The 13,650-nt window shown below is 45.0% G+C and overlaps 1 protein-coding gene across 3 annotated transcripts; it reads right to left on the bottom strand.

The window, feature by feature from the left end:
* Nucleotides 1-8,234: 8,234 nt before the first annotated feature.
* On the bottom strand, nucleotides 8,235-13,605 carry LOC308433991 (serine/threonine-protein phosphatase 2A regulatory subunit B'' subunit delta-like). Of its 3 annotated transcripts, XM_080934155.1 has the most exons (13): nucleotides 13,387-13,605; nucleotides 12,981-13,178; nucleotides 12,541-12,644; nucleotides 12,295-12,397; nucleotides 12,113-12,187; nucleotides 11,756-11,842; nucleotides 11,352-11,508; nucleotides 11,197-11,245; nucleotides 10,907-10,987; nucleotides 10,617-10,792; nucleotides 10,213-10,325; nucleotides 9,916-10,004; nucleotides 8,235-9,628 (listed from the first exon to the last, which is right to left on the bottom strand). In XM_080934155.1, the coding sequence occupies exons 1-13, from the start codon at nucleotides 13,597-13,599 to the stop codon at nucleotides 9,550-9,552; spliced, it is 1,524 nt and encodes a 507-aa protein (XP_080790281.1). In that variant the 5' UTR covers nucleotides 13,600-13,605; the 3' UTR covers nucleotides 8,235-9,549. The 3 variants fall into 3 exon arrangements, 1 of the variants encoding a protein (XP_080790281.1); XR_013975459.1 differs by lacking the exon at nucleotides 8,235-9,628 and having other exon boundaries at nucleotides 9,922-10,004; nucleotides 10,636-10,792; XR_013975460.1 differs by lacking the exon at nucleotides 8,235-9,628 and having other exon boundaries at nucleotides 9,971-10,004; nucleotides 10,213-10,529.
* Between the last annotated feature and the right edge of the window lie 45 nt (nucleotides 13,606-13,650).

Below are 13,650 nucleotides of genomic sequence, written 5' to 3'. Positions count from 1 at the left end.
GTTCATGTTGCTTGGATAGCAGTCCCTTGGGGCAAGTAAAGAACAAGCCCCAACCAAGTGGGGTTCTGTGGGTGGGGAGACAGGGAACAGGGAAAGGAGGCAGCCTTGACTCCTGAATAAAGCCTGTCTGAGTAAAAAAAAAAAAAAAAAAAAAAAAAAAAAAGGAGTAGCAAAGGAAAACGAGCCAAAATCATCTCATCAAAGCTATCTTCTCAAAATTACCTCATCAACATCATCCTGTAACCAGAATCACAAAAACAACACATAAAAATACAAACAAAACCTTTTTTTTCCTATGGAGCAGATACAAGAAACAACCAGAAAGTGGTGCTCATGCAAAAACCATGTTATGACACCCAAAACACAAGTTCAATCTTTCTCTCTATCAGGCAGAATTGAGAAATAACCAGAAAGTCGCATAGACTTACAAATTTAAGACCTTGTACCAGAAGGATATGATACCATTTAGAATCGGTGAACAGAAAACGGCACAATTAGAAACATAAATCAACCAAAACCAAAAAAATAAAATAATAAAAAAATACAGTTTGTAGTAACAAAATCCAACCAGAACATGGCACTCACAGAAGACAAATGTGCTGCCACTCAGAATCTAAAACAGAGACAGCCAGCAACAAAAAAACAAAACAAAAAAGTCTGTAGAAACAAGAAACAATCAGAATAACATAGCAGTCACAGAAGACTGATATCCTTCCACTCAGACCTGAAAATGATACGGACCCTAGTAACAAGAACCTACTAGTAGTATGTGGCACTCACACACGGCAGCCCTCAGTATTGGACATTTTACTTAGTCCTGGAAAAATCAGCATAGCAGTATAAGTCACATATCTTTACACAAGTTTTCATTTTGCTCTGTGGATTTCACACAAAGTTTCTAACATTCAGACAAACTAGCCGCTACACAAATCACAAGATTTTAAGCCAATGCTCAAGTGCTTATAGACTACATAGAAAACTTCTTACACTCACACAGAAGCTGAAACTTAGAAGAATTACTATGGCAAAACCACTATGTTCGACAAAAAGAAATTCTACTGTGGATGGAAATTATCACATTTGCCTTTGCAGAAGCTTGCTCCTGTTCTGCCCTTCATATCACAAAGAAAGTTCAGACAAATTGAGCCCTCAGAGAGGGAAAAAGCAGGAAGTTTAACACAGTGTTACAAACATATGAACACAAATGCTGAATTTTTTTCTTTTTTTGCTTTAAGATCAACCAGATTGGTAGTCTTATACATCGTAGCAGCAAAATGTTGTACCAGAGAAATGTTAGTTATTCCCCCAAATCCAGACAGAAGCAAATATAAAGCAACTCCGAGCAGGGTTTTATTCTATTGCATCTAGCTCAGCCCCTCGCCCACTGCAGAGCAAAGGTCAGTTTTAGTTGTGGGGGAACTCAAATATCTATCTGGGCAAGGCTTTAAGTAGAAAGCAGGGAGTATGTATGCAAGAATTTAACTGGAAAGTTCCTGTGGCCTGTAACATAATTAGCTACTGCTGGCAGTCATATCACAAAGTTAATATCTACTCCCGTCTGCATTGGTGGTCATTAGGCAGGAGGTCATTTTGTAAACAGGGGATACAGGTTAAACCTGATGACACTAGTCTTATTGAGTGCTGTTTTTGTTGGGGATGAGCCTAGAAACTAGAGCTGAGTTCAGGTTTTGTTGGGGTGCAACCTTGAAATTAATGCCTGTTTACCTGAGTTCAAACGTAGGTCAGGTTCTCTAAAATGGGATCTGAATTTCAAAGATTTGGCATCTCATTGGCAACAGATAAATATGCACAAACATGAGGCAGAATTCAGGGAGTCTTGTTGAAAAGTTAGAGGAAGGATTGAGGCAGATGGGGTAAAGTATACCTACAAAAGTCCTACAAAGCCAAGCCACTTGGAGCCATTGAGGGTTCACAGAGATGAACCATCAAGTAAAGAGCATGCATGGTCTATTCCTAGGCCTCCTACACATATGGAGCACATGTGAAGCTTGGTCTTAATGTGGGTCTCATAAAAACCATACCAGGGGCTGTCTTTTATTAAACTTTGTTAACTTTCCTTATGAACCTTTTCCCCAAGCTGGGCTGCCTTGTCTGAACTCAGTGACAGAGGATGCATTTAGTTTGATACAACTTAGAGTCCAAAGGTGGTGTGGTATCTGGTGGGGGTGGGGACTTGGTGCCTCTGCTTCTCTGGGAGAATAGGAGCAGGAAATGAGAGGAAAGGGTCAGAGGGTAGAACTGGGAGAAAAGGAAAGGCAGGATGTGATCAGTAGTAAAGTGAATAAATAAATGAATTAATGAAAACAAAAGGATGCAATTTGTGGTTATAAACTAATCTTACCAAAAAATCTGTAAGAGCATCATAAATCTCAACTTCTATATAAAACCAGTCATTTCTACCTTAAATAATCAGAGTGCACTTCTACTCATTAACAATTTCTTATTAATTCATATCATTAGACTGAAGGCAAAAGAAAGTAATCATCAGCTTAAACAAAGGCACATAAGCTAGTGCTTGTTACCACCTCACCCTGGCACATGAAGTCACAGCAGGTCTAGGCACATCTCTCCAGCTGAGACCAGATAAGGCATCCCAGTTACATTCTTAGACATACAGATATCAAATTAGACCAGCATCATTTGAAAATCCCCTTTTCCCCCTGTTGTATGGTTTGGTTTTGTCAAAAATTAAGTGTCCATAGTTGTTTGGGTCATCAAGTCAATTACACTGATTGACCTGTCTGTCTCAAAAAAAATGCAGTTTTTATTACTATTGCATTGTAGTACCATTTGAAGTAAGAGATGGTGATACCTCCAGAAGTTCTTTTATTGTATATGATTATTTTAACTGTTCTGGATCTGTCATTTATTCATGCAGAATTGAGAATTGCTCTTTCAAGAACTAAAAATAATTGTGCTGGATATTTAATAAAAACTGCATTAAATCTGTAGATTGATTTTGATAAGATGGCCATTTTCAGTATGTTAATTCTACCAATCTGTAGAGAAATGGCATGTCTCCCAGCCTGCTACCTGCAAGATGACACAAAGATTTCTGTAACTCTCAGCATACTGGCACATCTAGAAAGAATACTTTCTCAGTAGAGAATGTCGATGTTCTGCCAATTTAGCTGCTGTCTTAGTTAAGGTGTTATTGCTGTGAACAGACACCATGACCAAGGCAAGCCTTACAAGGACAACATTTAATTGGGGCTGGCTTAGAGGTTCAGAGGTTCAGTCCATTATCATCAAGACAAGAGCATGGCAACATCCAGGTAGGCATGGTACAGGAGGAGCTGAGAGTTCTACATCTTCATCCAAAAGAAACCAGGAACAGACTGAGCATCTTCAGGCAGCTAGGAGGAATGTCTCCAAGCCCACACCCAGAGTGACACACTTCCTCCAACAAGACCACGCCTTCTAATATTGGCACTCCCTGGTCCAAGTATATGAAACCATCACAGATACATACCCCAGGAAGTGAACTTCACAAACATTTTCTCATGGGAAACTTACTTTGTTTTTAACTGATGTAAGCAACACTTAAAAGAGGTGGACTGCTGACAGATTTCTTAGTCTACAAGGAGGTTTTGGTCAGCTTGAACCTAGACAAGTTATTGCTTGTGATATGGAGGCTGTTGAGAATTAGAAGCTATAAAAAGTCTTTATTCAGCTTCCCCATAAAAGGTGCTTGAACATTTAATAAACTGCATTCACTCATTGTTGTTATGCATGTCCTGTGTACTGATTACTGTGACTCCACCCTGGAAGTCACACTGATACACACAATGCACCTGACATTAATACTGATCCGTGGGAAATCTTGCCATACTCTGGTATCTTCCTCATTTTCTTTCTCCAAAGTCTTGAAGTTTTTGTCATACCTATATTTCACTTGGTGGTTACACAAAGATAATTAATATTATTTGTGATTATTGTAAAAGGCATTGTTTGCCTAATTTTTTTCAACCCATTTATGATTTGTGTAAAGGCAAGCTACTGATTCTTGAGTTAATTTCCAATCCAGCCACTTTTCTGAAAGTGTTGTTCAGCTATTGAAGTTTTCCCATTAGGTTCAAGGCAGCTTCATCCCAGAGATGGAAGAAAGGTTCAATACATGCAAACTAACCAACATACTCTACCACTAGAAAATAAAAGACAATCACCCTATTTGATACATAAAAAACCTTTTACAAAGCACAGCATCCATTTGTGATGAAAGTATTGCAGATCCAAGGGATATATTTCAACTTGTTAAAGGCAATATATAGCGAAAGTCATCCAAAAACGGGAAGAATTAAGTTTTTTATGCTAAAATCAGGACCAAGACAAGGATGTTCACTCTTCTCACTTCTTAACATACTTCTTACATGTTACCTAGAGCAATAAAAGAAGTCAAAGAAATCAAAAAAATACAAATAAATGAGAAGTGAAGAAATCAACATATATTTTTTCAGATGTTAAGTTTATATACATGAAAAACTAAATCATAAATAAAAACTCCTAGAGCTGATAACTACTGATAAAAGTTGAAAAAAAAACACAAAACACAGCAATCAGTATCCTTTTTATATACAAAAGACAATCAGAAAAAGCAAGGACACAAAACTATTCTCAATAAACTGAACCAAAACAAAGCAACAACAAAAAACTTGAAATAAATATGGCAAAGGCATGAAAACCGTGTGCCATGAAAACTGTAAAACAGTAAAAAACTTATTGAAGGTGTGTCTGCATAACAAACAGCTACAATTGTTTCTTGACTTCTTGCTAAGATCAGGAGAATAAATAGCATTCTTCTATTACTCAGTGGCTCCTGGGACTCTCCTAACATTCACATCACCACACAGAACTACAAACAATTAAGAAACTTAAGTTATTAAGAAGCGTATCCAAAGCTACATGCATTTTTCATGTAAATAAATTATTTCAGTATCAAGTCTCAAATGGAGAGGATCAAGAATGCAGCCTCTGGGTTACCACAGCCACATGAGAGTGCCTTGGTGTGACATAGCTCCAAGGACTACGTGTCCTGAGAACTGTGTGTCCTGAGGACTTTATGCTATTATGCTGTTATGGAGCTCTGTTCTGCTCACTGCCCTCACATTCCTCTTAATCTAAGAACTATGGAAAACTCTAAGGGAGCTTCATGTCACTCACTCGGCAACATCCCTGGTACTAATAATTGATTTCTTATATGCATTTTCCCTCAGTTTCCTCATAGGATTTATTAAGAATTGCTCCTGAGTAGATATTCATTCTGAGGATTTAAAGTAAGCATGACTGATTTTTTATAAGTGTTTAGATTTGTGAGTGTTTTAAGATTCCTACAAGATTAATTTTAAAATTATTAATTTTTAAGGATAAGTGGTAAAATAATTACTTGTGTCTTTGTAACCATAAATTGTTGCCTGCCAGTAAGAGAAACTGGCTGAGAAAAATACCTTGCTTGCTTAAACTTTGTTAATCTGTAACAAGTTACTTAGTTATGAGTGTACATAGGTTTGGGGTAATAATTTGTTTTCTTTACTACATAGTATTGTTTCTTGTAAAGATATTGCTAAACTCACTGTTTCTTGGTAACCATTCACTAGAAGAAAACTACAACATAATCACATTGTAATTTAATACTGCTTCAAATATTTTCTGGGGTATCTAAGTGATGGAACAAAGAATAAAGTAAGAGGGTTAGACATCCATCAACTATGTGCATCTGTTATGGCCCCTGTGTGATGGGCTGCAACACTGTTCCTTCTACCATCAACTGTGTGCATGCATGAATATTTGTAAAGCTTGTTTAGGTAGGTGTTAGAGATTTCTCATTGTGTGCAATTACCTACGTATGTGTGAACTGCTTGGAGCTTGCTTGCTGGAGTTTTGCTCTAACCATCCTATGTGTGAATGGATATATCTCTGTCTGTATTTCTGTATTATTCATGTATGTATATATGTATGAGTGTCTGTATTTATTCTTGTGTTTGAAATTACTGGACTCTGCTTTTTGATTCATCGATTCAGTGTGTGTATGTTTGAATTTTCTCTTTTCTGGTCTTTATCACAGGCCACAGGGAGTTAAAAGTTCATTTTTTTCCTGCTGACTACAGAGCATGCCAGCCCCATTAATATAAGCTTTGTTGCCTGTTCAGTAATATCTCTAGTCATTGACTGCCTGATGATGCCCGCGCCACCACTGTCACCGAGCCTCGGACAGAGGCCTGGGGGATTGAAAAAGAAACACACACACACGGGTCATTCAGTAATGGGTGAATACCACCCAGGTTTTAGTCGGGACTGTTTTTTATAAGGGGTAAAGAAGGAAGCCTGGGGAGGCCAGGTGCAGTTAAGAGTGTGCAAAACAAGTTGTTTTCAGGGTAGAGATAGCTCGGGTGGAATGTTCTGGGGCGTGGTTAAGAACCACAGCGGATACAAGGAAGGAGTTCTTAGCAAATCAAGCAGGGGAAGGGAAAATAAGGCCAGGCTCCAATGGCAGGTTACAACAGCTCCCCCTTATATATTATATAAAAGACAAGTTTGTAGAGGGAATTAGAGGCTCAAATGAGTAAAAAAGAGGCATAACTCCAATTTCAAATAGCGCCTTGTCTTAGGATCAATCTGGGGGTTCAAGGCCCTTGCCCGTCTCTGGGTACCCTGCCAGTCTTCAGAGCCCCTGTCTTAGGTGGGCCTGGTCCCAGAAGGCTGCCCATCTTTGAAAAACTACTTGTTGTTATGGCCACAATTTTTCTGTGGTTCAAAATGTTATATTGGCCTTGACTGGCGTCAAGAGAGTGTGCTTCACAGAGGGTCCAGGACGACTATAACAAGCCCCTCTTGCAGTCTTAGCTGCACCTCATGACCTTGTGATTATATGAAGGAGGGAAAGAGCATGGCACCAAGCTCTGGACACACTTAAATATGTTTAACATTTAAACTTTGTCCATTGCACACTGAATAGAAACAGTTTTTTTCTGAAACATGTTAGCAACATATGCTTCCATGGGCCACTTGTAATTACTATTTAGTAAAATATCACTAAATATACTTTTCTTTCTTTCTTTTTTTTTTTTTTTTTTTTTTTTTTTTTTTTTTTGCTATAAGATAAAGCTATGAGAATTGTCGTGAAGCTTGGTGGCTACAGTTAGTATGTACTTGTAACATATTAGCATATGTAAATTACACAACCAATGTAGTTTCAGTCAGACATTTTCCTACAGACATAAGTAAGTAAGGGTATATTTATTTCTTATCTTCCTCTGCGCATTTTCTCCTTCTCCTCTCATCTCAATATATGCTTAAAGTTTATACTATAAAAACTGTTGAGGTTTTTTTTATTATTTTCATTTTTTTTTACTTATTTTTCACAGCTTTTATTCCATTCCTGAGCAGAGATTAGATGAAGTCCAGAGAGACCAGAAGGAAAGTACTGAGGGACTCTAGTTCCATGTCAAGAGGAAGTTTCTTGAATTTTCATATTAGGTATTCTAAGTAAATAGAATGATATTAAATTTCTGCTCTTAAGTCTTAACCTGCAGTGTGCTGAGATAACTGTTACATATTATCATACCCTGTTTAATGGTGTTCACAGATCCAGTGAATGGATAGGTAAGCACTTTATAAAGTATATCCAGACTTTTCTTGGAATGTCAGGACATTAGAATTGCTTTGGCAGATCTAGATAGTGACTATCTAAAAGAAAGAAGGGGGGGACAAGGGAAGGAGAGAGGGGGGAAACAAACAAGCAAAACATCAACACATACATATACAGGAAACATTTAAAATGTAATGAATTAAAGTCATGCCACACTGGTAAGTCTTTATGCAAAAAAAAAAAAAAAAAAAAAAAAAAAAAAAGACATCTAATTCCTTATGATCCTATAGCCATAAGTGCTTTTTGCATTGTCAAACATGGACCAGGAAAAATGATGGCTCAGTAACTAAGAGTCCTGGCTGCTCTTTCAGACAACCTGAGTTCAATTGTACATAAGCACCTGGCAGCTCACAACTATATATACAGGGTTCTGATGCTTTTATTCACCCATGCAAGCATACATTTCTGGCATCACTGTGTTCATTCTGATTTCTCTCCAGACATTTGTTGCTGATTCCTTAAATTTAGATGTTATCCAATTCAGACAATAACAATGATAGTTAAACAAAGAACCCATGTTTTATATATTTAATAAATACAGTGATAATTCAATAAATACAAACACCACTCAAAAATAAATTACTTTATTGATAGTTTACTATATAGACAAGGGGTATAATGACTAGGCCTTGGGTGATTTTTTTTTCCATTTTTTTAAAACTGAAGACTTAAAATACAATATTTTTCGTAAAGTAAATGCTTTATGTAGTAGAGAAACATATACTTTATTGTACATCTTTAAATGCATTATGGGTACTCCATAAAGTTTGGGAGTTCATAGGATATGTGGCATAAAGACTGGATATTGAAGAAGTGCCCATTAGTAATCTCAAGGAGGCATGACAAAAAGATCAGAGTTCAAAGCAAGAGTGGAAAGCTTGTTTACCTTCCCCTATGTTGTCTTTTTTCTTTTAGACATCTCTGATGGGTCCAAGGTGCCTTGTGGTCTGAATATACTGAAAGTTAATTGTCTGTGATCCATATCTTCCATCATAGGAGGTATGTCTATGTTCCTCACTTTAAATGTTTAGTGCACATAACTGATCAGCCACACAAGATGGTTATAAATGTAGCCAAGGCAAGGAAAGAAATGTAAAGAAAACTTTCTTTTTATACATGCCAATATCACCCAGAACTTGGCTGTACTCATAAAATTCCAGTGTCTTTCCATTCTTCTGGACCTATTGACACGCCCTGACCCTGAACCTGGTAGTGAGATTGGTAACAGTCAAAGACCCCAGAGATAGAATTTCTAGGTTTGTAAGTACACAACAAAGCATAGTCTGGTTAGTCTGTCCAGGGAAAGGTCATGTATAAATGCCAAACTGTGTTTATGACTCCACAGGGCCTTGTTACCATAGTATATCTGATAGTTCCCCATGTCAAGCTCTGCCTCTAAGATCCTAATCTCTGCACATCATTCTGTTTTCAAACATCTGAGCAGAGTCAGAAGCCACAGGCTCTGAGGACCCCAGATGAAAGATGTGTCCCAAGCCTGTTGTTTGTTCAAATCTAAGAGTCGTATTTTCCAATTTACTGCCAGCAACAACACAGTCTGGATCCCTGGCCATAGACACAGTGCTCACCACTTGTATGGCAGAGTTCTGTAGCAAAGGAGATGTTTTTGGCCTAACCCTGAACTCGAACCCTAAACTCTACCCCGCCCTCCAACCCAAACCCGCTGTGTCCCAGAGTCTGAATGTGTGCCTCGCAGGATGAAAAAAAAAACAAACTCTTTATTTGAAAATACAAACATAGCGCCACTCTGCACATGGCAGGGCCCAACTCAGGAGAGAAGAGTCGACACTGCGGTGATGTCAGTCTTGGCCTTGAGATCCTGGGCCATCCAGGTCGGGGAACACATTAGGTCCGTGAAGTCAGCCTCACAGCGGTTCCAGGTCATCATCATCTTCATCATCATCATGGTAGGAAAGCTCAGGGGAGCTGGGTGGAGACTCGAGCCTGGAGGCGGGGCCAAGGAGCATGGCCAGAAAAGGGGCAGAGCTTGAATTGATTGACAGGGTCCAGGGTGAGGGGCATGGCCTGCATTGCAGCTTGGGCTGAGGGGTGCGGATGAAGGACAAGGCCCGATTACTGACAGGCAGGGGCCGTGGCTGGGGATGTGGGAGAAGCAGAGGTGGAACCAAGCCATGACTGACAGGTAACAAAGGATGACATGAGGGCGGGGCTCATCAGGAACAGGTATGTTTGGAGAGTGGTCTCTCCCGCCCACCCCACCCCCTACTCACCCCGACTCCGCCTCCTCGGCCTTCAGCCGGGCATACTCCTCAGCCACGAACTGGTCCCAGGCGGAGGCATTGGGGTCAGTGCCTGCGTCCTGCAGGGGCAGGGCCAGGCGACCCCAATCCTGTGAGGCCACGCCCAAACGCGAGGCCTAGCCCACATTCACCTGACAAACCATATTCTGAGACCACATCCCCAACCAAAGACCAGGCTCTGCTCACTCCAAAAGCCCCGCCCCCACAGCCAGCCAACTTCGCCCCTGCACCGAGGCCCCTCCCCTTTCTCACAGCCCCACCCCTCACCCGCACTGCCCACTCCCGCTGTTCTCGCTCCAGGAACTTGTAAACGTTGACAAAGGCGTCAAAGAAGATGGCAGCTGCGCCACATCGCTTCAGGTCGCCAAGAGTGATGCAACCTGCGGGAGAGGGAGGCGTGGGGGTGGGACGGGACGGGGTCGCAGATCACGCTGGGACCGGGGGTCCATATTATAGACTGGGATCACACTGGGTCACTTGGAGTCCCGGGGTCAGCAAAGGGGTCACTCGGGGTGACACTTGAGGTCATCTGGGGTAATCCATGGATTCAGCAATCACCCCGGGGCTGTTCCCACCAGTGGATGCTAGGGGACACATACAATCATCTGGGGTCAGAGGTCACCCACGGGGTCAGAGGCCGCCCTGGGGTCGTGGGGGGGGGGACTGCTCACCAGGGCACCGGGGCCTCACCAGGTCGAGCATCTGGCAGGCGAGGTCAGGGAAGGCCGGAGGCTCCACCCCCTGTGCCCGCAGCCGACGCGCCTGCTCCACATAGAAGAACTCGAGCTCGAACAGGGAGAGAGCACCATCACCATCCAAGTCCAGGAGGCGGAACCAGTATTCCGCGCTGGGGGCGAGGCCGGGCCCAGGGTCAGACTCCAGGTTGGTCAGGGTCAGAATCAGAGTCAGAGTTGGGGTTGGTGGGCAGGGTCAGGGTAGGAAGGGAGGGGTCAGGCGTCACCTGGTGGGCGTGTCCTTGTCTTCCTCAGAGAGCAGAAACCACACAAAGTCCTCTAGGCTGAGACTCCCATGTGAGTAGCCCCTGGGGGAGGAGCCGGGGTCACTGGGGATGCCACAACAGTGGGCCACGCCAACGCCTTCCCTTCCTGTTCCTCAGGTTACACATCTTCCTGGTTCCCTCACCACTTCCTGTTTCCCTGATGTCCTCACTTCATTTTCTCCCTAATGACTTCACTTCCTGGTTCACTCCCCATTCTGGTTCCACCATAGCTGTGCCCCTTGGGACCTCACCGGGTAACTGCCCCCGAGAAGATCCTGTCGATCACCAAAGGGTTGATGGCTGCAGAAGCAGGACCAGCAGTCAGGCGTGCTCACCGAGAGGCCACGCCCACCCCGACACTATCTAGTTCCCAGGCCCCACCCCCACACAAGGCCACTCCTTTCACCTCCATCCCAGTGCCGGCCCAGGCCCCGCCTATCAATCTTGAGGTCAGGGGTGGGGCCAAGTTCTCGGAAGGCGTGGTGGATGACTACAGCACTGGGAAGGCAGAAGATACCGCCCACGGGGGGCGTGGCCGGCCCTTCTCCCAGCTGCGCCAACTCCTGCAGGAAGGAGACACAAAGTAGACTGTAGTACTATTGCAGCACACATCCACAAAAGGCCACGCCCATGAGGCCACACCCACAAACACATAGCAAACAAAAGCCATGCCCACAAAATGTGTCCTGCAGGCCACGCCCTCATTGAGGACAGGCCTATTGTAGGAAACAGAAAGTCACATCTACTTCTGGATATGCACACAGCGAGGCCTCACCCACAAGACTCTAAACAGCCTTCGGCCCCGCCCACCTGTAGAAAGTGGCTCCGCCTCAGCTCCTCACATGAAATCTGCCCAGACCATGGGTGGCGAGCGGTGTAGAAGATTCTTTGTATTACCTGGGGGCATTGCTGGCATCAGGTGGGGCCAGGTCACTCCTGGCCACACCCAATCAGTGCAAATCAAGCCACACCTGCTTTGCCCAAACAAACCCATTTTCTGTCCAAGTCAAGCCCACTCTGGGCCACACCCACCCAACAGGAGGGAAGCCATGCCCACTTTTTTCCATACATACAGCACTTTTTGGCCAAGTTCCGCCTGCCCTCCCACCCATTGTCATTTGTGGGAGTGGCATGCAGTGGGCGTGGCCGGCATGGGAACGGCCTCACCGTGATGACATACGCCTCCCTCAGATCCGCCTCCTCCCTCAGGTGGCTCAGGCAGGGGTGGGAGTCCACAATGTCCTGGGGGCGGGGAACAAGGTTCAGTGTTAGGGGGTCGGGCTTAGGACAAATCTATCTCCCGGGGCCAAGGGCAAACACCAGGAACATGGTCGGGGAGCCCAGCCAACCTGCAGAACAGGCAGGAAGTCTTCAGGGGACAGGCCCCGAGCCCCAGGCCTGCCCAGCAGGAACAGGAACCTGGAAGCTTCATCATGGCCACCTCGCAGCACCCTGGGGACAAGGCCGTTACATCATTCAGGCCCTGCCTCCTTTTAACTCAGCCCCGCCTTTCAGCCACACCCACTGCCTCAGAATCAGCCAATGACATCACCCGTGACACGACTGTGGTCATCGCTTGGGCCCTGCCCACTCACCTAGTCCAGGCATTGACAAGGTCCGAGCCAGAGATGGAGCCAGTTCGAGCCCCACCCGCGACAATGAACAGTGGAGCAGCCCAGTAGCGTGGGAGGTGACAGGCCTAGGGGCGGGGCCGTCAGGTGAGGAAGACAAAAAAAAAAAAAAAACCAGGCCATAAGGCCTGGCCCCTCCCACTGTACAAAAGCCACGCCCATCAGGCGCCAGCTGAGCTCAAACGCGAGACCCTTCCCACTGGGGCTGCGGTTCACTTTCCACTGCCAGCACTAAAACCTGTTTCAATTGCCATCAGTGAGGCCCCGCCCACGAGCTTAAGTCCCCACACACTAAGTCCCAGCCCTGCTCACACCCTTGAGACCACTCCAACTGGGCCTGAAGCTGTTTCCGTTAGCGACGCTGAAGCCCCTGGCCTCACCCCCTACGCCGGGGACTGGCCAACCTGGGCAATGGCGGCCAAGTCAGACGGCTCCGCCCTCCCGCGGGGCAGCTTGGCAAACACACACTTCACAGCAGCTGTGATGACATCTATGTCGGGGGCGGGGCCGGGACAAGGGCGTCCCTGGGGAAAGTAGAAGGCGGGGACTTCCGGATCAGGGGGCGGTGTCAGGGGCGGGGGCTTCTCCCTGTGGCCCGGGACCTGAGGAGAGGGGGAAAGATAGCTGCCCTGTCAGGAGTCAGCCTTAGGCGCCGCCCACTCCCTATTCTCACTCATGCCCAAGGAAAACGGAAGCTCCGCCTCTTCCTGTCAATTTCATCCCAGTTACAGTGACCCCGCCCTTTCTTTTACTCTCACTACAGCCACTTCCCCTGTCAGCTGCGGATCTCCTGACTCCCATCATCCTCACCTCCTCGCGTAGTCCCTGCGTCGCCGAAGGGCGGGATCTGGGGAGCGTGGCCGAGGCGGAGTCTCGGGTTGGGGCGGGGTCGGGGGTAGCGGCCTGGATGCGGCGCAGGCCACGGCGTAGCGCGCGTTGCGTGCCGGGATCGCTGAGCCAGCGCCGAAAGAGCTCATCCACCTTCAGCTGCAGCCGCGGCTCCAACGCCTTCCTGGGGGCCATCGCGACGGCGGGAGCGGGGCCTGAGGGCGGACGAAAGGACGCACAGATAGA

This window comes from Micromys minutus, assembly GCF_963924665.1.
Source record: "Micromys minutus genome assembly, chromosome: 21".
NCBI classification, from domain to species: Eukaryota; Metazoa; Chordata; class Mammalia; order Rodentia; family Muridae; genus Micromys; species Micromys minutus.
The sequence above is the reverse complement of the archived record's forward strand: the minus strand, read 5'-3'. Positions and strand labels throughout refer to the sequence as shown.

Excerpts from the sequence above, each read along its gene's own strand:
- LOC308433991 (XM_080934155.1), bottom strand. The coding sequence starts at position 13,599 with ATGGCCCCCAGGAAGGCGTTGGAGCCGCGGCTGCAGCTGAAGGTGGAT. Across the intron at positions 13,179-13,386 it reads CGCAGGGACTACGCGAGGAG|GTCCCGGGCCACAGGGAGAA; the intron begins GTGAGGATGATG and ends CCCTCTCCTCAG. Across the intron at positions 12,188-12,294 it reads ACTTCCTGCCTGTTCTGCAG|GACATTGTGGACTCCCACCC; the intron begins GTTGGCTGGGCT and ends CCCCGCCCCCAG.